The 23,795-nt window shown below is 46.8% G+C and overlaps 1 protein-coding gene and 1 long non-coding RNA gene across 4 annotated transcripts in view; one reads left to right on the top strand and one right to left on the bottom strand.

The window, feature by feature from the left end:
• The window catches only part of LOC142009134 (uncharacterized), an 85,446-nt gene that overhangs the window by 28,501 nt on the left and 33,150 nt on the right, over positions 1-23,795 (top strand). For 2 of the 3 annotated variants that reach the window (XR_012644356.1, XR_012644354.1), the window contains exons 2-4: positions 3,490-3,585; positions 4,301-4,405; positions 7,360-7,482. This is a non-coding gene — a long non-coding RNA (uncharacterized LOC142009134). The remainder of the gene's footprint in view (positions 1-3,489; positions 3,586-4,300; positions 4,406-7,359; positions 7,483-23,795) is intronic. The other variant, XR_012644355.1, reaches the window with a different exon arrangement.
• ANXA13 (annexin A13) overlaps positions 13,589-23,795 on the bottom strand; it is a 31,478-nt gene continuing 21,271 nt past the window's right edge. Inside the window, exons 6-12 of the mRNA XM_074986635.1 lie at positions 22,882-22,915; positions 22,710-22,789; positions 20,669-20,737; positions 19,992-20,093; positions 16,849-16,924; positions 16,033-16,145; positions 13,589-14,089 (exon numbers count right to left, since the gene is read on the bottom strand). Coding sequence (XP_074842736.1) covers positions 13,970-14,089; positions 16,033-16,145; positions 16,849-16,924; positions 19,992-20,093; positions 20,669-20,737; positions 22,710-22,789; positions 22,882-22,915 — 594 coding nt within the window. The 3' untranslated portion in view covers positions 13,589-13,969. The remainder of the gene's footprint in view (positions 14,090-16,032; positions 16,146-16,848; positions 16,925-19,991; positions 20,094-20,668; positions 20,738-22,709; positions 22,790-22,881; positions 22,916-23,795) is intronic.

Raw genomic sequence — 23,795 nt, 5'->3', positions numbered from 1 at the left:
GGAGGAAGGAGCCGAGCTGGCTTTGAATCGGGGGCCGCAGGTAGAGGCTAGGGGAAGGGAGAGCTGGAAGGCAGCCAGCCTGAGGAGGGGGAAAGCTACACCCCAGAGGGGCACCCCTTGGGGTCTTCTCCCCAGGACGGGTTGGAAGGACTGTCTCTGACTGCTGTACTGTCACTTCTGGGAGAAACTGGGCATCTGTTGCCTAAGAAACCTCTCCTGTCAGACCCTGCTGAGTGAAGTGAGAGTCACTCCCGCCAGGGGACGGGGTGCAGTGCAGGGGGACCCTTGAACCCCATCACAGCAGCATCTCCTGGGGACGGGGATGGGGAACCTGCAGCACAGGGGTGGGGGGACAAGGGTCACAGCTCGGGGCCCACACTAACGCCTGTCTCCACTCTTCTTCCCCCACTCCTGTGTTCCGCAGCTGCACCATCGGAAGGACCGGAGAGCGCCGGCGAGGCGTCAGTGGTCCCGGAATCCCCTCCGGGGCCATCACTCCAGGCCAGCCCCTCGGTGGAGGACCGACCGGCCCCACGGCGGGCAAGACGGCAGACCCAGCAGCAGCTGCCATCGATGGACCCCCAGCTGCTGGCCCTCCACCACCGGCAGGTGGAGGTCGCAGAGCAGCGGCTGCGGGTGGAGCAACGCCGCCTCCACCTCCAGGAGTGGGCGCTGGCCTGGCGCCAAGAGGCATGGGGGGCCTACATGGAGACCTTTAACCGCATAGCGGATTACCTGGCCTCCCATGCCGCGCCGTCCGCCGCTACACCCGCCCTGCATGCTCCCCCCGCCGCGCCACCCGCTGCTCCTCTCGTCGCTGCGCCGTCCGCCGTCGCCCTGCCACCAAGGGCCATTCCGCCGAGGGAGACCTGGGGCCAGCTGACACTCGCCGGCCATACCTACCGGTCCGCCTGGCCCCCAGCCAGCCCCAGCCAGGGCTGCGGCCGAGGCGGGGCTCCCGGACGCCCACCCCCATTGCAGGACTATAGGGGCGTGGGCCCAGGACGTGCCCCCCCCTTGTATATATTCCCCCCCTGTTTTGTTGTTGGGCCTTGTATATAGTTTGTATTTATTTATTTGTGACCCCCGTTTGCACAGTCTGATCCTTCCCCCCCCATGTAAATAGTTCTGCCCTTCCTTGTTGTCCCTGTTTTTTTTGTTAATATATACATACGCATTTTCATATTTAAGTTAGTTAGAAGTTCCTATATATAGTTAGTATTAGTTAGAACAGAGTTCAAAGTAAACAAGTTTGATTTCACAAACAAGTGTCTGCTTTTATTTGTCCAGGAAAAGTGGGGGGTGGTGTGCTGTTGGGTGCTCCATGGTGTGGGCGTAGGGGCAGGGAGTGTTGTGCAGGATGGGGGGGGCAGTGGGGGGCCTGGCAGCATTCACCCCGCGGCCTCATCGAAGTGGGCCCGCAGGGCCTTCCGGACCCGGGTCCCTTCGGGGTCCACCTGGTGACTGGGGGCAGTGGGTGGCTGCACATCGGCCCTGCCGGCCTCCACAGCCCAGCCCCGAAAGAAGGCCTCCCCCTTGCTCTCCACCAGATTGTGTAGGGCGCTGCACGCACCCACAATCTGGGGGATGTTGGTGGGGCCCGCATCCAGGCGGGTGAGGAGACATCTCCAGCGCCCTTTGAGGCAGCCGAATGAGTGCTCCACCACCTGGCGCGCGTGGTTCAGGCGCTGGTTGAAGCGCTCCTGGCTGGCAGACAGATGGCCCGTGTATGGGTGCATGAGCCAGGGCCGGAGGGGGTATGCCGCATCTGCAATGATGCAGAGGGGCATCGTGGTGTACCCCGCAGGGATCTCCCGCTGGGGGATTTAGGTCCCCGCCTCCAGCTGGAGGCACAGGCCCGAGTTCTGGAAAACCTGGGCATTATGGGTGCTGCCAGGCCAGCCCACATAAATGTCCTGGAAACGGCCCCGGCTGTCCACCAAGGCCTGGAGGACCACTGTGTGGTAGCCCTTCCGGTTGATGTACCGTCCTCCACTGTGCTCCGGGGTGCGGATGGGGATGTGAGTCCCATCCAGAGCCCCAAAGCAATTGGGGAAGCCCAGGGTGGCACAGCCCGTGATGGTGGCATCTGGGTCCCCCAGCCTCACGAGCCTGTGGAGGAGCATGGCGTTGATGGCGCGGATGACCTGCAGGGGAAGCACATGGGAGAGCACCAATGAGGGGTGTGCAGGGTGTGTGTGGCCCTCCCCTGCCAGGGCCCTCCTCCCCTCCCCTGCCCTGCCCTGCCCTGCCCTGCCCTCCCCTGCCAAGGCCCCCCTCCCCTCCCCTCCCCTGCCCTGCCCTGCCAGGGTCCCCCTGCCCTGCCAGGGCTGCCTCCCCCTCCTCCCCCCGTGGGTCCTCTTACCTCCATGAGGACAGCCCCGACGGTGGCCTTGCTGATGCCAAACTGCTGTCCCACGGATTGGTAGCTGTCTGGAGTGGCCAGCTTCCAGACAGCAATGCTGACCCGTTTCTCCACAGGGAGGGCACGCCGCATGGCAGTGTCCTGGTGCCTGAGTGCGGGGGTGAACCACTGGCATAGCTCCATAAAAGTCTGCCGGCTCATCCGAAAGTTCCTGAGCCAGCGGTCGTCGTCCCACTCCCCAAGCACCAGCCGCTCCCACCAGTCGGTGCTGGTGGGGTAGCTCCACAGCCGCTGGCGTATGAGGCAGCACGGGGGTCGGGATGCTGCAGAGTTGGGGGTTGCGTCCTCCTCCCCTGCAGGCATCTCCTCCTCTGTGGCAAGGAGGTGCTCAGCTGCCTCCTGCATGGCATGGAGCAGGGTGAGCACTGCTCCTGCAGGGGCAGCTGGGTGGACCTCTGGCTGCTGCTGCTGCTGCTGCTGCTGCTGCTGGGGGTCCATGACTGCGTCGCCCGAGGTGTGCGTGCCTATGGCTCTGCAAACCGCGTGCTGTGCAGGCTGAGTGTGTCTGGGAGGGGCCCTTTAAGGGAGCGGCTAGCTGTTGCCCCGGAAGCGCTAGTCCGCCCTGTGACCCTGTCTGCAGCTGTGCCTGGCACCCCTATTTCGATGTGTGCTACTTTGGCGTGTAGACGTTCCCTCGCTGCGCCTATTTCAATGTGGTGCTGCGCAACGTCGATGTTAAACATCGACGTTGCCAGCCCTGGAGGACGTGTAGACGTTATTCATCGAAATAGCCTATTTCGATGTCGCTACATCGAAATAGGCTACTTCGATGTAGGCTTGACGTGTAGACGTAGCTTGAGAGACCCTGACATGAGCCAGGCGGGACAGAGGTACAATTGCCCCACCACTTACAGCTTTGTGAGGGGCTCTCCCAAAGAGGTAGGTCTGGAATTGCTCTGAAACTGATCCCCTCTGGCAGTGACCTGGGACATCCTTTGGGACATCTGCTGAGACCTCTCAGCCTCCCACTTCTCAGAGTCTCAGTGCTGTTTGTCCAAGCAGGGGCTAGTGATGAGTTGGAGAAGTTTTCCCAATTGTGACCCAGGGCTGCCCTTCCTTTGCAGGCTCTGCACAAGGCCTTGTCTGACCTCAGGCATGCTGTGCTGGGGAACCTGTTGGCAGAGTCCCCAGACGCTGACAGGCGGTGATGCCCCCTGGAGGTGAGCATGGTCAGGAGGGGCAGGGGCCAGTTTTACCTTAGAGCTGAGAGGAAGTGGAAAGGAGAGACTGGAAATCCATTCTCCAATCTGTCCACCTAATCTGCTCCCCCGGAGGCCATCCTTGGTCAGGGCAGTCAGTGCAGAGCTCTGTGGTTCCCTTCCTCCTTCAGGGACAGGGGAAAGAGTTGGAGCTTCAAGTCAAGGCCCTGGCTGGCTTTGGGAGTAAGAAGCTTGAACCCCCCACCCTGCCCAAATTCCCTCTCTACCACCCATGAGATCCAGGATATGGTGCTCACAGAAGAGTCACAGACCCCTCCCTAGAGATCCAGGTGAGCCTGAAGGGAATCAGCTCTTCTCTCCCACTGGCACTGAGCTCTGGGGAAGAGGAGGAGGAGAAAGGGAATTGTCCTCTCCGTCACTCTCTTCATCTGACCAAGGACTTCTGAGCCAGGGAGGGGCACAAAGTCTGTCTCTATCCTGATGAGCTGTTCATGAACCAGGAGATCAGAAAGGATGGGACCAGCCCAGAAACTGACCATTGTCCCAGTCCAGAGAGACAAAGACACATTGGGACAATCCCCTTCTCAAGTGCCATGAGAAATAGATTAGAAAATCCAACCTGGACAGAACGTTTCAGCCTCAGGGATGGGGTTGGGCTCGTTTGCAAAGCATGTACACTGGTCTATTGATCCTGACCTGCCTCCTTCCCCCATAGCTTGTCAACATCTCCATCAGCTCCAAGGTGTCCCAGGAGAAAGCCAAGGCCATAAGGAGCAGCAGAGTCCCATTCTGATTTACCATTATCTTCCCTGAATTCGAGGTAAGTGACCCCTGAGCCTGGCTTCCTGATTTTAGGTGTAGGCAAGCTCTCTCCAACAGGCTATAGGATATGCAGCTGTAGGGGCTGTGGGTTGGCAGCGTTCCCTTTGGGAAGACAGAGTGGAGCAGAGAATTAGATTTGAGTCAATTCCATTTTCTACTTCGGGGGTGTCCAATACTTTTGCCACTTGCCACGTGGTGAATAGGACACTGTGTTGAGGTGTATACAGCTTTCGAACTCTCGTGGGGCTTTTAAATGTGGCTCCTCCTAAAAATCACATGCAGTGAGTGCCGTCTGCCCTCTCCATGCGTGCGCCCCACAGCTGGGTGGGAGAAGCATGTGGTGGCAGTGGTGGTGGCCCTGGGAGCTCTGATGAGTCACCAGCATTGAATTAGAATGGGGGGCCTAGGTGTGTCTGGCGCTGGGGGAGGGCATTCAGCTACAACAGGGGGAGTCTGGGGGTACCTGACTCTGGAGTGAGGGAGCACATTTATTTAGAGGTGGGGAATATGGCGAATATGGAAAAATGACAGCCACAAGTATGTCAGTCTTTGAATCTTTGACTTCCTATTGGAGACTGCTGTTCTAGTTCAATGGAGAGCGACTGCCACCCTTCATCCTGTGCCATTGCTGGAGACAACACTACTTTCCTCGTTGAGCAGCCAGAGAGTAGCAGCTGCTGGTAGGACACCCAGCTCAGAAATCAATGATGCTGCCTGCCACAGTGCAGAAGGAAAGATGACATGGTATGGTATTACCACCTTTCCTTGTGTGCTGTTGTTTTTGGTGGAGCTGCTTTCTGAGCTGAGTGGCCACAGAGCAATGGCCTTTGGTGAGTTGACCGGCTCGGATGGCAGTGCTGCTGGCAGTAGCAGCACAGAAGGAAGGGTGGTGTGACATGGTATTGCCACTCTTCCTTCTGTGTCACTGCTAGTGGCATTTCTACCTGCCGAGGTGGGTGGCCAGAGAGAGCAGGAGCACAGATTTGAAGTCAGTGTCACCACCAAAGCAGCACAGAAGGAAGTGTAACAAGCTCTGGTATGACCACTCTTTCTTCTGAGCTGCTGCTGGCAGTGGCAATGCTTACCAGGCTGGGCAGCTGAGGGGAGCTGCCACTCCAGCCACACAGCTCTGAAGGCAAGGAAAACTCATGGACATGTTTTCATATTTCCAAATCTGCCTGGACAGAGATCAGAGGTCTGAAGAAGAGATCATGGCTGGGAGAACCCAAATGTGTAATTACCCTATGAGTGACCCTTCTGCACTGGCCTTGACACCCCCTTTTGGGTTAGGACCCCCAGGGTGAGAAATGCTGCTCTAGGAGATTCTTCTAGGACCCTGAGGTCCAACATGACCAATAGTTCTTGGCAGACCATTTCCCACAACTTCCATAGAGGTGGTTGTAGATTCTCAGGGAAGTTTTCCATATTTCAAATATCTGTCTGGAGAGAGATTGGAGGACCAAAAATGAGGTCATTTCCAGGAATACCCAGATGCAGGGAGCACCTCTCAAACATCAGCATCCCTACCATTAAGTGGTCATATTCTTATTTGTACATACACCTGTATAAAGAAACCTGTTACAAAAATATTGTGTCCATGTTCCACTTGTTTCAGCCAGAACTTACACAACCTTTTACTAAGTTTGTAGTCTCCTGTGGGCTGTTGCCTCCTCCTGCATTTCATGGAACAGAGAAAATGAATCTGAGTGTCTAAAAGATGCTACATAGATGCAAAATTCTTTGTCCTGGGGCACAGCCAAGCTCAGGAACCAACCCTAGGACCCTCAGGAGCCAAATTAAAGAAAACCTGAGACTGGCTTAAAATAATGGGATGAAAGAGAAATAAATGATTAAGGTATATTTCATTTTGGATCTTTTAATTTGCCTTTGTTTTCTGGGCTGTGAGGACACACTCGGGTTGTGTTTTCAGCCTTTTCTCTGCAAACCTGCAGACTTAAAACACTTTTTCAACGATAGTTGAGGGTGTGCTGACACTCCAGGCCCTAAATTGACATATGTGGGTCAGCATAGCCCCTTAGGCTTAAATGATGCCCAGAAGGAAGGAGGAGGAGCCCAGAGGAAAGCAGGAGGAATTTTACTGTTGGTATAACATCACCACCTCCAGAAACAAAGCCCCCTTAGGCAGTGTCTACACTACAGAGTTATTTCAAAATATTTCAAATCAGTTTTTTCAAATTTCTTATTTTGAAATAACAGAGCTGCACACAAAATACATTTTGAAATAGCACCCAGCTATTTTGAAATAACATTTTAGGACACATAGGCTGTGGCCACACTAGTCCCTCCTTTTGGGGCTATGGTAATGTGGCATGTTAGAATATGTTAATGAGGCACCGACATGAATATGTAGTACCTCATTAGCATAATAATGGCCATGAACGCTTTGAAACTGCCAGTTTCAAAATGCACACCACCCGCGCAACTGAAAGGAACCCCCTGATTTCGAAAGCCCCTTCTTCCCAAAACCAGATGGAAAGAAGGGGCTTTTGAAATCAGGGGCTGTTTTGAAAGGCCCCCAGCTACACGGGTGGCATGGATTTAGAAACCGGCAGTTTTGAAGCACTTGCAGTCGCCATTATATTAATGAGGCACTGCATATTCATAGCAGTGCCTCATTAGCATATTCTAAAGTGCCACATTACTATAGCCCTTGTGAAAGAAGGGGCTAGTGTGGCCACAGACATAGCACTATTTCAAAATAGTGTCACTGGACATCATTATGGTTTATTTTGAAATTACGCTATTCTGTGTCTTAATGGTGCCTATTTTGAAATAGCTATTTTAAAACAGCCATTATTCCTCCTGCGATGAGGTTTACTGGTTTCAAAATAGCATATTCACATGCAGCAAGATCATAAAACCAAGTGAATACAAATGCCAAATAATTATTGTGATATTGTCTGTTTTGTATCTTGGTCTTCTTTTTGGCAGATTTGTCATTTTGCAAATTCACCAGATGCTCTGATGGAATACCTCTTTTCAAAAATTTGTCCATTATCGTGGGTGAATTTCTGCAAGAAAATGGGATTAAAAAAATTAAACAACAGACAAAAGGTAAACAAACTGAATTTTTAGTGTTTAAATGTGGTAAAAAGTGTATGAATTTGAAAGAAGGAACAAAGTAAAAAAATTTTGAGTTGTCATGCATGCAAATTAAATTCAGTGTAGTACAGCTACTACATAAACATTACCGTGACTGCTTTGAAGTGCCACTAAAGCCAGTATTTTCCCTGCACTTGCAGATTTACATGTGCTACTGTTGGCAATATACTGACTGAACATGCAGCTCAGCAACCTGAGCTGCGCCACACATCCAGACAAACAGAACCCTATTTTTTGGGCAAATTATACATACATGGCCAATAATACATAGATTGTAGCTGTTGTTTCACACATTATTAAAATACCTTTCTTTTAAGAGGAAAAATAACTCTCTGCTTTTGCTGTGAAAAACTTTTTCAACCAAATGCTGTGAAATCAAGTCAAGCCTGCATCAATCGCACTGAATATATCATCAAAACTAATTTGGATTGGTCAAAGGTGAGGCTCAGCATGAGAACACTCTGGCTGAAACAGGCAGAAGTTACTAATGTATTGAAGAAAATGTAAAGAAAAAAATGAAATCCAAACAATAGAATTAATTGATAAAGGATTTACTTTACTAAATAAAAATTCTCTTCATGATGGCAAAATTTCTGTGGTGCACTTAAACCCTCTCTGTGGCACACCAGTGTGCCGTGGCACACAGTTTGGGAAGCATTGCTTTGAATAACCCCATCCTATGCAGCCAGCCAGCCAGCCAGCCAAACCTACTGGTCAGTGTCGATGAGGAGTACGTAGGACCATAGACCTACCTACTCTCTTTCTCTCTTTCCCTCCCACTTTCAAATGAGTTGTTCCTGAGCAGCATAATTAGTAGTCCCTGCACTCTCAGGAACATAGGCACTGCAATGTGGACCATGCAAGTTGGGTTCGGGGAAGGTACGTTACTGCTGCCCATACAGCTGCTGAAAGGGCTGCCCCTGATTCATGCCCTATATATTTACAGTGCAATTCCCAAACTGAAATGAAAGCTTCTGCTTCAAATCCAGGGAAAATTAACTAGGCTGATGGAAACCCATGAAACCAGAGCAGATGAGCATGTGGGTGTGATTTCTCCTATGGTGGTTCTTTTTACTGATTGCTTTGACTTGGTGTCTCTCTGTATTAGCACTGTCTCTGTGGGTTTTGTTTAGTTGTTTAGCTTTTCTGGCCATTTTCTGGCAATGGCCAAGGATTTATTTTTTTAACCTTAAAAGAAACTAGTACAGCCCTTCTGTCTGGGATGCACGTTACTTACATCGATGTGTTCTGAGGTGGGCTGGTTAGATAGGTGGGGTTTTTCCTGTTCCTCCTATTCTGTATACAGGTGTATGTTTGAAAAACATGTATAAAATCAAACCCCAATGTCCTTACTTGTACAATATCCTCCTGACTTCAAACTCTTAAGTTTAAGTAGCTTGTTCCTGTTTTATTGGAACTCAATGAAAAGTCCCAACGAAGGAGTTCTATGATTCTGGCCATACCTCTGGGAGAAGGAAGATCCCGCTGCCTATCTTTGATCACCTCTTCCCTTCACATGAAGGGAGGTTACAGTTTCTCTCTACCAGCAGTGCACTCCAGAGAGCTCTGTGCCTCAGACAGATCATTGCCAGTAAGTCAGCTTGAAAGGACACAGAGCAGAGCCTGCAATCGAACTGGCAGCAAATGCTTGGACTGGGTTTTCCTATTAGGTAAGTGTAGAAAGAATTTTTCAAGCAGCATATGAAATAAGTCCTCTTCCATATCCAGTGCTTCTATGCACCCCCATAGCTCACAATCTACTCAGAGCACCCCCATGAGGCAGCAATGTGCTATTACTCCATTTTACAGATGGGGGAACTAAGGCACAGAGCAACCGAGTGACTTGACCTGACTTGACATGAAGTCTGTGGCATAATGCAGAATTAAACCAGGGTTTTGTCATGCCAACGACAATGCCCGAAGTACTGGACCATTGCACCTGACAAAGCGGTTTTTACTCATGAAAGCATATGCCCAAATAAATCTGAGAGTCTTTAAGGTGCCACAGGACTCCGCTTTCTTTTTACTGGACCAGTGTAACAAAAGCTTCAGAAGTGTCTTGTTGCTAGGTCAGCAGGCTGTGTGGAGAACAGACTGGTATCATTGCACTCCCTCCCTTTGTGCCAGAGAAGACTCATCCTCTCCAGTTACCAACTGTGGAACGCGAGGAAGCGATACCGGTTATCGTTCTCTTGGGAGTGTGGTTCAAATAAGATGCTGAACCTCATGTTGGCAGTGAGGTGTGCAAAGCAGGCCTGTGACTCCAGCTGCTTTTTCAGAGCAGGTGATAAAGGATAAGTTGTGAAAAAGACAGTTAATCTGTATGCCAAGGCGTTTGGTCCAGGGGGTTAGTTTGTTATTATTTGCACTGCAGCAGTGGCTGCAAGCCGCCAGGTGAGCTCAGGGCTCCATTGTGTTAGGCTCTGTACAGGTACATAGCGCCAGACAGCCCCTTCCCTGCAGGGCTTAGAATCTGGGCCAGACAAAGGGTGGGGGGAGACAAGAAGCGTTAGCTCCATTTTACAGTCTTATTTAACATCTCTAGTAACAGTCAGGGAGAGGTAATAACCCAAGCTGCCTCCTGCCCCCAAACTCCCTCCTGTGCCCTGTAACCCATCCCACCCTCTGCCCGCCCACACCCAACCTAGAGCTCCCTCCTGCACCCCAAGCCCCTCATCCACAGCCCCACCCCAGAGCCTGCAGCTTTGCCTGCAGCCTTCACCCTCCACAGTCAATCTCCTGGTGCAGCCCAGATCCTCCCTCCTGCAACATGAACCCCTCCTTTCTGGCAACAAGCAGGAAGCAGTGCAGCCCAGAGCCTGTATCCCCTCCCACATCCCAACCCTCTGCCTCCACCCAGATCCTCCTCCTGCACCCTGAACCTCTTATTTCTGGCCATACGCTGGAGCCCATGCCCCCTCCTCCGCTCCAGTCATCTGCCTCAGCCTCTACCCCCTCATACACCCCATCCCACATGCCAAACTGCTAGTGAACCAGAATATTTGACTAACCAGCACCCTCCCTTCATTCCTTCAACAAATAAGTGGCGCTCAAAATACAGGTAAGCAGAGCTCATCCCAGGAGAGGGAGGACAGTCACATGTGAGAGCTGGATGAAGTTCTTCATTTTGCATCAGACAGGGCTGTGCAATGCCGAGGCTATCGTAAAGGCATGACATGGACAGAGACAACACTTTTGGCCTTTCCAGAAGGATCTCTCTCTGGCCTCTTGTCCAGTTGTTCTGAATCTGCTGCCCCTTGTCCTCAAGCCTAATTCTTGCTAAGCCCAACCTATGTCTCCCTGTTGTCTGCTATCTTGCTTTCCTCCTGGTTTGCTTGTCCAGATATGCTTATGAGCTGATTCTGCTCAGCACTAGAACATTGACCCCCACACCTATCTTATACCCCCATCCCACTATGGCATTACTCATTTTCTACACAGCCAGTCAGCAGGAATGATTCTTTACAGCGAGCTGACTCTACAGCTACCGTTTGTATGCATGTAACACCCAGAAATGGCTTTCGTGCATCAAACAAAAACCTCAGCTCTGGCTCTTCATTTGGTTCTAGGTTTGCAGGCTGGGTAAGGGGCCAGATTTAAACACCTCTGAAATCTGGGACATTTAGGTTTGGATCTGAATTTTGAGCTTCCTATGCGTAAGAAAGAGCTTGGAGCCTGGCCATTGACCCAGTACAGAGACCCAAGGCCAAATTTTGCTCTGTTATGTCTGTATGAACCCAGGGTAACATCACAGGCCTCACTGCCACCCTTGCTCTATTGTAATTGAAGAATTTGGCCCAAAAATTTGGACCTGGAGCGTGGCCCCTGCGGTTTAATTCAGACCGGTCTCATTGGAAGGTGAGGGGCTAAGAGAGATGCTATCGTGTGTTTTCTTGATTTCTAAGAAAGGCCTGTTAGTCTGAATGAAACAGACGTCTGGCCCCAGCAAATCTGGAGGTCAAAATTAGGCCTTTAAAATTCATATTAAGGCATCTAAATACAGTAAACTCTTTCATATCTGTCATTCTATCCTCCGGAACTCTCAAATAACTGGCACTATCCAGCAGTTTAACCACAAGTAAATTTTAGTTACATTTTTTACGTACGGTATAGTGAAAGCAAATACAACTAAATACAGCAAATACAGTATAAGTTTACAGCATACAATACTACTGTTGTTGGTAAATAAAGTACTCAGCATACATTTTTCTTGTTGCTTAATATCTAATCTTGTTTTTCTTTAGTGTTGTGCATTGCTAGGTAAACCTCTCTATTAACAAGAAAATTTCAACATCCAGCAACCTCCCGGCCGCGGTGCTGCTGGATATGAGTTTATTATAAGTGACTTGATTTAAGCAGTGCTGTGCATTTCTAGATCCTGCTGAAACCTGTTTTATCATTGGTGCTACATCCCCCGCCCTGCATGAACTCCTTTGCATTCCTACTGGAAGCCTGTTCTACTCCTTCCAAAACCACATCACCCAAATAGTGTTGCCTTCATGGATTTTATTGGCTCAGAGGTACAATGTGACCTCTCAATGATAAGAGATCCCTTGGAACATTGGACACCTAAGTAATTATTTACTAATCATTTTTTAAGGGCTTGGTTCCCAAAGAACCATGGCAACCACAAGTACAAGATACATGTCTCCAGCTTCCCTGTGGTCTTTCTGACTCGATTCTGAGAGTAGCTGGATACACACGTCTGGGTTGAGTTCAGATTAGGAGTTTGCTTCCAAAGGAAAAATAATTCTACTGACAGCGTGGCTGAATAGTAGACCTGTTAAATGTTCCTGTGCTCGGTACATCGTGTCAGGCCTGTGTACTGCGCAGCCTTGCCTTGCTCCTGGAAATCCCTCCCGTCTTTCAGTTAAACTGAGCTTGCTCCTGCCCAAGGACCGTTCTAGCTGCCTAGACACCACTGCTGGGAGTGTGATATAAATGAGAGAGAGACTTTGTTGTACTGCCCTCTGAGGTGAGTACATTGTAATTAAAAGGAACGACCAACATACACACATGAAAACTCGTGAGCCCGTTTCCTAATCAGTCACTCTTTTCCCTCACACTCCTCCCTACTCTCCCTGCTACATTATGTTTAACCTAGAGCATTTGACAAAGTCCTGTGTCGGGGCTGTGCAGAGCTGCCTGGTTCTGGTAGGACATCCTCTCGATGCCCAGGCTCATGCCTGGGACCATTTTTATGTAGTGCAACACACCCTCCCCCGTCAGGCCAGTCCCACTTCATGGGCAATGCAAATGCAGGGCAAGATTGGGGCCCACTTACCTCCTACCCACCGACTGTGCTGTGCTAGGCCCCAGGGGTAGCCCAGAGGTGCAGCCCCTGCCCTCTCCTGACACTGGTGACTGCAGATCTTTGGCCCTTTTGTGGGATAATTGTGCACATGATGCTGATGGGAGACATAGCTCAGAGGGGGAAATTACTTCAGCCTTCCCTTTGGATGGAGAGCCAAGGCTGATACGCAAGAGCCATCCCATCCATAGGATGAAGTGGGGCAGCCGCCCCAAGCCCTGCACTTTTGGAGGCCCTGCAGCAGCTACTTCAGGCATTCTATTGATGGGAGGCAGGAAAATGACCTGGGGCAGGGCGTGCTATGGGGGCAGATGGGAATGGCAACAGCAGTGACAGCAGGGGGTTACCTTCCCCTGCACTCCACCCACCAAGCGGCATGAGCAGCAGCTTGCTTTGCTCTGCCACGTCCTCCTGGCCCACTGAGCCCTGCTTCTCCACGGCAGCAGGAAGCAGCCTGTGCTCCCAACCACCAAGGAGAAGCGGGGCTGGGAGGGCATGGTGGGTGGGGTGGAGCACGCTGCCATTTGTGCTGCCTGGTGAGTGTGGTGGGGCAGGGAGAAGAATGGAGGTGACTCCTTGCTGCTGCTGTGGCCCACCACACCTCCTGCCCCAGGTATTCCCCAGCCAGGCTGGTCAGGGAGGAGGTTGGGGTCAGCATGGGGGCAAAGAGGGAAAGAGGTGGGGCCTGCACTGTGGGGTGGGAGCATGTGGGGCATGGGACGGGTTGCCACAGGCCCCTCTCAAGAGGGCACTGGTGATATACATTGTTCACTGGCAGCTCTCTGGAAGCATAAACAGCTGTAATGGTAGGGTTAGAAGGGTGCAATGTTCAGTCCATCTTGGTGGAAAGTGTGATGGCTTAGGATGCAGGTTATAGAAAACAGAGTTCTCTAGATATCCCTGGGGAAGACAGTGACAAGAGTCTGGAAATGCCTCTTTACATTATGGATGGGAGGACAGGCCAGGCCAGATTTAGTTTTTTAAAACATTTTTATTTCATGAGAACATTTGGTGTAATGAAAATAAACTGGGTAGTTTTTATTGATAGCGCCACATTTTTTGCATGCCACTTGGAAGCTGGTCTAAAAGGTAGTTTCTTCTCATATCTCTCCCTTTGTGACAGTGATCTCAGTGTAGCAGTGCCACTAGCAGCTTTCTGAAGTCCCCAGAAGTGTCTGATTTGATGGCCTCTGCTAAGGACTTGTTGTACTTTTCCTGGAACTTCTCCTTTATTGTTTGAAGATCAATCTGATAGGGAATGGAAAGCATTTTTAGAAGAGATGGTCTGATTTGCACAATCGCTCATATTTCTAGGTCCTGATCCAAAGCCCTAGGCAGTCAGTGGGACTCTGCAACAGCTTAGCAGGGAGATTGTTCTGGAGACTAATTTTGAGCCCAACCACTACAATCCTATGCATAATTGCTTTGTTTCGCTGTCATATGAACATCTTCCCTTCCACTTCATGACCATGTTGTCACAGCCCTCCCATGGCATATGAAAACTGGCTTCTGAATGTGAATATGTATAACTCCAAGATTCTTTAGGCACAATGCTTCATGTGTTATGCCGTTTTTAGTTACGATCTGCTGAATTTGTTTATTCTATTTTTGTGCATGTATCGGTCTCATATGTTAAGTTAGAAATATGAAGTGTGGATCTGTTTATAATTCTAATTTAAGCCATCAGTGAAACTCTGGAAACATAATGCTTTAGTACTTAAGGTAACCATCTGTAAATGATTTTTTTTTCTGTGAGCCCAAACTGTGGTTGGTCCTAGAAAGACATGTGACCATGTCACCTGGTACTGGAATCTATCTTGAATCTAGTATTTTTCTGTGGGGACAGAGAGACTAAACAAAGGCAATGGAAAACAATCAGGCTGTTGTATTCAACTGGCTTTTGAAGTTGCATCCCTGCCTCAAAGGGAATACACAAGAAGAAACCTGAAAACAAAGAACTCTACAAAGCTGTAGGCCCAGGCCAGAAAGGAGACCAACTCTGTCTTGACAGATTTTACATGAACCAAGGATAAGGGATGAAGAACATATTTTAAAACAATGTATCTTAGTGTATTAAGATTAACTCAGATGTTTTGTTTATTTTGGCTTAGTAACTTACTTTGATCAGTCTGTTTTACATGCAATCATTTAAATCCTATTTTTTACATTTAATAACAACACTTTTGTTCATTATCAAGTTCTTTGTAAATAATTGTTCCAGAGGGACGGGGAACAACTACTGTGAATATCTCTAATTGATAAAGAGAGCAAAATTATAATCTTTCTCTGTATAAAATTTTTATACAGAGTAAGATGGATTTATTTGGGGTTTTGGTCCTCTTTGGGGCTGTGTTTCTGGCCACTGTCAATGGCCTTATAGCTGAACCTTCCATAGCTGAGCTGGTTCAGTATCTGCATTGCCCTGCTGGGGTGGGGGTCTGTTACCCCAACTCTGTGCCTTGGTTAGGGGAGACCATAGCTTCTGGTCCAGTAGAACAGGTTGGTGGGACACCCAAGAGGTGGGTAGGCAGGCTCAGTTGTGTGACCATCACAATGGGTGATAGACCCATGGGGCTTCTGTGATCCAACCCAATTACACATGCAACGTTCCCATGGTGACAACTTTCATGGAAGAATGATGTTATAACAATATTTGTGGAGCTGAAATATGTCATCTGTGTTTTGTGCTTTTTGCTAAGCCTTTAATCACAGTCTTCTTTGGCTCTAAATCCCTCCTCTCCCTCTCCTCTGCCCTGTTTTTCCCATCTAGGATCAGACAGAGCCTCTGCCATGTGACCTCCCTAGTTCTCCACTGACCATACTTGGGAATTGCTGCTTTGTCATTATTTAACTAGGATTTTTTAAACAAAAAAATGGGACCAAACGACTCATCCCCCTGTTGAATAATGGTGGCCAACTCTATCTAGATGTCTCTGGCTCCATTGTGCAATTACTAATGTGTCTAATGCAGCCTTCTTTTTCAAAAAATAAATAGATTCAGTATCAAGGTGAGAGTCTTTTTTCTGTTACAAGCGAGTAAAAACAGCACTGAAGTCAATGGAGCTTCGTTGAATTTAAATTGCAAAACAGATTGACCGAGATCAGGATCTGGCTCTGCTAATTCATTGCTTCTAAATTTCACACTTATTCACCCAAAGATTTGGGGCCTCTTAGCTCCCAGCCTTTCTTACCTCAGCCCGAGTCACCAGGATGCGAATCAAAGTCTCTTCATCTGTCCCAGCGCCCTTCATTGCTTCGTACAGAAGGGTGGCAAAATAGCCTTGGCAATCTCTGGCACATCTCACTAAAGAAGAACAGTGAAAGAGACCTTGTTCATTTCGTACTCCACACTGCAAATTCCACAGGAGGAGAACAATGGCCCTCTGGAAGGTAACCTAGACAACCTCCAGGTGCGTGCCCAACTGGACAGGCATTGTTGTAGGGCCTCTGTGCTGCAACTGGCTCTGTGGAAATGCTGGAACCATCCCACATCATGCCAGGTGATGGAATGGAGCCTTAAAGTAAATGTACTACTCTGCAGAGAGAGCATGTTGCATAATTGGGAATGTTAACGTGTTTATTCAGTTTTAATGTAAGCGCAGAAGTTCTGGAAAGATTGATGTTTATGTTCCAATATGAAAACAACCTGCATGGGGACATGGTCTCCATTCTTTTGGCCCCCTGGACTTCTACTCCCTGCCTATTTACTGCTGGGTGGGATGACATTTGATTATTTCTATGCCAAGAGACCCAACAGATAGGTAGCCCATGCTAGGACTTAATGCAGCGTCTTACTTCCCCACAGGCATATAAGCCAAGTCCACACTGATTGATTGGGTTATGGCAATAGTAAAAGCACAGGGGTCCTGTCACAGGGGTCATGCTGAGTCTCAACCTAATTCTAACACACCACATATCACTCTGTTTATATACACAGGAATCCCAATGGCTAAAGACAAGTGAGGAGGAAAACTAGAAAGAAAGGCTACAGACTTTCTTTCTTTTACCAATTGTGAGAAAGGCCTTTTCCAAATCTCCAGATGTTTCACTTTTAATGGCATCTTCAATGTCTTTCCCCTTCAGCTAAAGAGATAATGAACAAAAATTAACTATAGTCACAAACCTATCGTGCACAAATTCGTGCACAAATCTATCCCTTTAATATAAGAACAGCACTATCCCCCTAGCACAGGTTTGAACCTCTCTAATCTGGTACCCTTGGTATCTGACCAGTGCTGGATGAGAGAATTTGCCGGACCACAGGAGGGCATATTGTCTGACACATTACCGACACTTCTACTGCTTATTGGGCTCTTAGAAGACACTTAAGGATAAATCACAGCTAAATGACAGCACAGAACACTGAGAGCCAGGACTGGTGTCTGGAAACAAATTTTATGGGACCATGGGAAAGTTGGCTACACCCATGAGAAGTGGTCATCCCGGTAACTAAATCATGCTGGGTTATGGATGTTGCTGAATGAGAGAGTTCTGGATTAGAAAGGTTCAGCATGTATAAGAACAACCACTTCTGTTTCTGATCAGTTAGCATGTAACGTGGCAACTGACTGATTTAGATCATACTGATCCTTTCTTTGGCTTTAAGGAGTAATCTTTTAATTACTTTAATCTCTATAGCTGGCAATGGTCTCTCTGTCTCAAAGGAACAGATTCTTAGCTGATGTAACTCTTCATGCCTCCATTGACATTGATAGAACAATACCAATTTAAATCAGATAGCCCAGATTATATAATATGATTTCTTTGGGCTTAATGAAGCTTTTGCACTGGTGTAAAATGGGGAATGTAGTGAATCATCTCATGGTTTCTCCTTAGGGAGACCTCCAATGGAGAGAGACTGTTCATGCTACTTCTGGCCCAGCAAAGACTCGGATAGGTCAGAGACAGTCAAGGTACATTTTTGTGGGGTTTAGTAACTTGTATTTTTGGATCCATATATTATATAAGGGTCTGAGCTTTTCCTGAGTTTTGTACCATGCTGTGATGGGGAGGCTGTGGGCAGTAGGGGAAAATATTTTGAATTGATAATCTGTTCTAATTTTGGGGAATAAAATAAATCTTCTATTGATAAAAATAAGATAATTTTCCATGACTGCCTTGTAAGGCAGAATACTCACACTCTGAAATATCTGTCACACGAGAGATCAGCAAAACTGGGAATGTTTAGGGTTTGAGCGCTGGAAAACCAGGCTTGGTTTGAATCTGATCTTGTAAATAAAACCCTTCAAAATATGGAGCAGATTCATGTGTGGACACATGGCTGTAGTTTTGGGCCCACTGCAATTTCATACACAGATAGAAAGAATGAAGCTGGGTTGGTTTTGATAACCTGTGTTTGGCTTTTGCTGCAGAAACTCAGGGAATTTCACAGTTGAGGTTCATTTATCCAAACTGCTAGAGTTTCAGTAGTGTCTATGTGTGCATGTGTAGATAAACAGTTCAGTCTTTGGCTTCTCTAGCCACAAATCAAGGCTTGGAGTAAGTTGTGACTATATTTTCAACCATGTTTTCATGGATTTTTCTCCTCATTAAGAGATTCAATTGTTCTAATTACCTGCTGAACACAGAACAAGTTTAGGAAGCTAAATAAATGCAAGTTCTTCCTTAAGGTAATCTTACTGAAGCCTCAAAACAGAATTTATCTATAAAATCAGAGAATCATAAATTGGTCCTTCCTAATAGGAAATATCATCTTATCCCTTTTTCAGCCAGAGAATTCTGTCTGGTATGTTCTGATGTTTTTTGTCCAGTCCAGTTTTAAATACAGCAAGTAAGAGATTCACTACTACTTTGATTCACTGCCACTTCCTTTGGGGGATGATCCTCCTATCTATTGCATCTCAATATTAAATTAATTCTCAATCTAATGCATTTGGTCTTAACTCCCAGCCTCGTAAATTGCTACAAACTTTGCCTAAACAAACCTTGTAACATTACATAGGCATGCAGCACACTCAACAGGGTTTTGTTGTTTGGCTCTTCATTTTAGTAGCTGTTATGTTCCAAGTGAGAGCTGTTTATATTTCACATGGGACAAAGCTGCAAAGTTGAGCTTCAAGCATTCCCAGATCTCAGGGGTGTTTGCATCTGGGGGTTGGGTTTGGACTCCTCTCTAATGTATACATTTTGAGAGCAAGGCTACATTGGTGTGCTTCCACTTGGAGAGAAGCAGGAGTCCATTTAAGTTCTCCTGCTCTGTCCTAATTACTTCATAATTATTCTTCAGGCTCCAGGAGCTCAAGTCCAAACTAGTTCGGAAGGCTCTAGTGAAAAGAGGTCCACTTCTTGCACAGGAGAACAGCGAGAGCTAGGTTCAAAAGGCCTTTCCTTCTGAACCTCCCTGTCATTGAGGCTAGAGGGTCAGGCTGAGATACCAAGACTCTGACCCAGTGTTCCCTGTGAGCCGAGCACTTGAGCAGCTGCCCAGGAGAGAGTGGCTGATTAGCAGGGCACCCATAGCCCGCAGCATGGGTTTCTATTGGTGGTACACATCTATCTGCACATGCCGTGGTGCGCATAACAAAATTTATTTCACCCATGGATGGAAAAAATTAAAGGGGACACTGCTCCCAACCATTAGATATCTGCTTCAGTAGAGAAAAGGGGCAGATCTGGAAAATGAGAACCTCAAGATCTCTGGCCCGGGGCCCATTACCTGTACAACGTATCCCTTTGCTGGGTCTTTGCAGTGAGACTAGCATAAGCTCCTCTCTGCTAGTCATAGTGCTGGCGAAAGACAGGACAACAATCAAACTTATTTTGCTGTATGTTATGGGGCATATCCTCAACAGATGCAAACTGATGTAGAATTTCCATTACACCATTTGAAGATCTGGCCCTGTATATACGTATGTTGCTAGATGCTTAGGATGTCTGACCTGTCCTTAAAATTAAAAATAAAGAATCATGTGTTCTAAATGTAACTAGATCTGCTCTAGGAATTCTTTGGGGAGGTTCCATGGGCTATGTTATGCAGGAGGTCAGATTAGATCATAATGGCCCTTTCTGGCTTTGGACTCTACGAATGTGTGAATTAATTCCATTAAATTGCCACTGAGCTTCAAACTGTACACTACCTGTTTCAGAACCTGTCTCCCCACAAAATAACAACAACAACAACAAAACTTACCTTTTCATAAGCTTGGAAGGTTGCTCTTAGCTGCATGTAGTTTCTCTTTGCTAAGACAGTGTTGAAAACCAATTCATCTGTTCCCCAGCAGCCTTCCCCTGCCTCGAAGATTGAATGTTAACATTAACTTTTGGAAAATGAAAAAGCAGTCATGTAGCACTTCAAAAACTAACAAAATAATTTATTAGGTGATGAGCTTTCGTGAGGCAGACCCATGTCCTCAGATCTCGAGATAGTGCTGGACTGGAAATAGTGCTGAAAGTGAACTGCCATGGCAATTATGTAACAGAGATACAAACACAAAAACAATTGAAATGAAAACCAACAAATCAGGTACAAAGGGGGGAAGAGTACAGAGGAGAGGGAGAAAATTACTTATTGCAAGTGTCCAGTAAGTGACTTGCCTGAGATCACTACAAAATCTTCAAAGTGCTACAAGACTGCTTTTTTGTTTTGACTAATACGGCTACCTCTCTGTTACTTTTAAAAATGGTTTGTGTTTTGTCATATATTTTAAAACCAAACATTGCAGTGATTCTTAGGCACCCAGTTCTGGTCCCACCTCACCATTTTATTGGTGCAATGTCGTTGTGGTTGTTCAACATTTAGATGCCTGAGAAACACCACAGTCATATAAAACAAATAAAAATTGGGGCTTTCTCTATTATTTTGCTTACTTCATACAGATCTTTGGCATCTTTCTCTGCAAGCTCTGCATTGATTTCCAACCCTTCATCTCGGTTAGCCTACAGAAAGAGACACTGTGTTAAAAAAGAGAATACGTGCTGGTTATTCTCCGGCTGTCGCACCTCAGAGTTACAAACACCAGAGTTACAAATTGACTGGGCAACCACACATCTCCTTTGGACCTGAATATACGCAATCACAACAAGCTCTGTCTCTCAAACACACACACTTGTAGTATTCATGTTATGTTAAATATTAACTGCTAAAAAAGTAAAGGGAAAGTTTAAAAAAGATTTGACAAGAGAAGGAAACTTTCTGTGCTGTGCTTCATTTAATGTAAGATGGTTAAAAGCAGCATTTTTCCTTCTGCATAGTAAAGTTCCAAAGTCATAGTTAGTCAATGTTCAGTTGTAAACTTTTGACACAACAGTCATAATATTTTGCTCAGAGGTACAAACAACCGGTATTTCTGAGTCGAGATGTTTCCAATTCTGGGGTTCAACCTCTTGTGGCTCAAGCCTTCTCTTTGCTGCCATCTACTGGCCATTATCTAGTACTGTATCAACAAATTACACAGGGTTGATTTGGCGGCTTTGTACCTTGAGCAATTTCACTGACTTCAAAGGTATAAACCAAGAAATGTTAGTTCACCAAGGCTAGTATCCTTTTTTGGAAGCAACAGGTATAGCTATTAATACATTACTACTGAAAGACTCAATACCTGTTGCTTCAGAAAAAGAAGTAAAGGTCCTATAACATACCTAGACAGTTGTATAATGCTGTACAGATGAAGCCTGACACTCAGAAACATGTAGCATTTTGACCCTACATCTGAATGTTTTGTGCAAAAATTGGGGAATGAGGAGACATGTCTTTCACAGCCATCAGGTTAAAAAAAAATATTTCCAGTATCTGCAGTGAAATGCCATTTTCATCATTTTTGTATTTCTTAAGAACAAGCACATGGTCCTGTACTCTTCTTTCCTATTTAACAATTCATACTATGCACTAGCAGCTGCCTTTTTAACATTGCTTTAATTTTCAACAGGAATTTCTGGTAGTGTGTATCAAGAAAAAAAATCGCTGGTTATTCCCTGCTTTGTACCCTTGAAAAATATGCCCAGCAGGTCAAACAAAACTATTTTATGTTTGCTCCATTTGAGAGGAAAACCACAAGTCCCCCACCATCCTTTCTCTGTTTAGATGGTATGCTCCTTGGGGGACAGGGATGGTATCTAATTACATCTTTGGCACAAGCAATCCCAGTCATGGTTAGGTGGTATTAGGCATTACCATAATACACTAAAGAAAGCAGTAATAATTCAGCGACTTCAATGGAGGAATAATAATGAGACAGACTTAAAAGCTCTTGGGGGAATTACCATTACTGGTAAAGTATACCCTTCTCAGAAAAAGGCAAGGAGCAAACTGTGAGAGCAGCCAAGGACCACTATAGGCTATAGAATCAAGAAATAAATAAGTAAGAGCTCACGATAACAGGGTAATAATCAAATCTCTCTTGATGAGGGGAAGATCCCCTTTTGTGTCTTTAGGGTTGTGTCTACACTACATTCCTCTTTCAGAGGAGAAATGCAAATAAGGGAGCTTGAAAATGCAAATGAAGTACTGATTTACAAATCTCGTGCTTCATTCGTATAATCTCATGCAATAGCGTTTCCGGAAGAGACTTTTCCAAAAGGAAAAAAAGCCGTGTTGATGGGCTTCCTTCAGAAAAAAGAAAAGTTGTTGAAAGAACCTTTCTTCCTGAAACAAAATAGGCCTAGGTCTTACATTTATATAAACCTCAGATAGGAAGTGCCATGACTACTATGTTATTGGAGCCATGGTCACATCCAGCCTGAATTGTACGCTTGTCTTTAGTTATTATTCTTGATTGGGTTAAAAGACTATGTTTTCTGTAAAAAGATGGTGTGCACAAAACAGATAGCTGTTGAACCACCACAGTATAGAGGCAGAAGAAAAGAAAATGTCTATTATGTAGGCTTGTAATAGAACTTTTCCAACTCTTACCTGTAGTAAAGAAACCAGAATGTTCCTTAGAGAGCCACTTGTGTCACTTTTTACATCAGACTCTAGGTCCCGGTCAAAGACTATTAAGAAATAAGTCTGTGAGATTTTATTCATGGCTAAAGACTGAGTTATTTTCTTTAAATGAGTATGTTTTAAATAATATATCACTTACGCCTTTTGTATGCATCCTTTATATCTCCAATTTGCTGGGAAAAGCAAACAAACAAACAAAAATACAGGTCAGTAACATGTCCATGTGGTCTTCAGATACCACGATGGTGAGCCTGAGATAAGACCCTACATAGAATGATGACATTTTAGTGGGAAATATATAATAGGTCACAGCCTCTGTTTCCTCTAAGATCTCAGCTTAGGAAAGTCCTTAAGCATATGCTTAAACTCATATCTCCTTAAGACAGCAGTGAAGTCCAGGCATGTTCATGTCTCTTTGATGTTTAAGGATATACTTAACTGTGATCCTGAAGAGGCTTGCTTTCCTGAGTTGGCTGGGCCTAAATGCCTTAAACAGGCAGCTGAGGACACCCTCAGCATAACTGCTGTATCATGTGGTGTAGGTTGCACCCCTGAGGCATCTGCATCTCTCTTGCCATCTCTTCAAAGTCTGTGCATGTTCTGAGGGAAGTGGAGGCTGCTGGGCTGAGAGGGAATTTTCTGACATGACTTGGTGAGATGTTTTTTAGATACGTACATAGCATTTGGGTCTAGGGTGGCTACTCACGCCAGGACCAGAGGAAGTGTTCTAAAAGAGGAAGGGCCCTGACGCCCAAACTGTTCTCCAACTCCCTGCCATCCCTCTCTCCAAGTGCCCACCCTCATGTCAGACCTTCAGAGCCTACCCATGTGTCACCTCTTTCCCCAGAAACCTTGTACACTCCTCGCTCCTCTTGGCCTCTTCCACCACCCCTGTTATTCACCTTTAAGGTAGGTAAAAAGAGATTGGATCCTGGCCCTCTGCCCTGTTGCCCCCCGGTCTCCTGGGTCCAATGCCTCTGACTCATGCAGTCCCAAGATATCAGGCATGCTGGTACTTCTAGGAATGGTATGGGCTCCTGCCTGCAGGTGAGA

This window comes from Carettochelys insculpta, chromosome 2, assembly GCF_033958435.1.
Source record: "Carettochelys insculpta isolate YL-2023 chromosome 2, ASM3395843v1, whole genome shotgun sequence".
NCBI classification, from domain to species: domain Eukaryota; kingdom Metazoa; phylum Chordata; order Testudines; family Carettochelyidae; genus Carettochelys; species Carettochelys insculpta.
The sequence above is the reverse complement of the archived record's forward strand: the minus strand, read 5'-3'. Positions and strand labels throughout refer to the sequence as shown.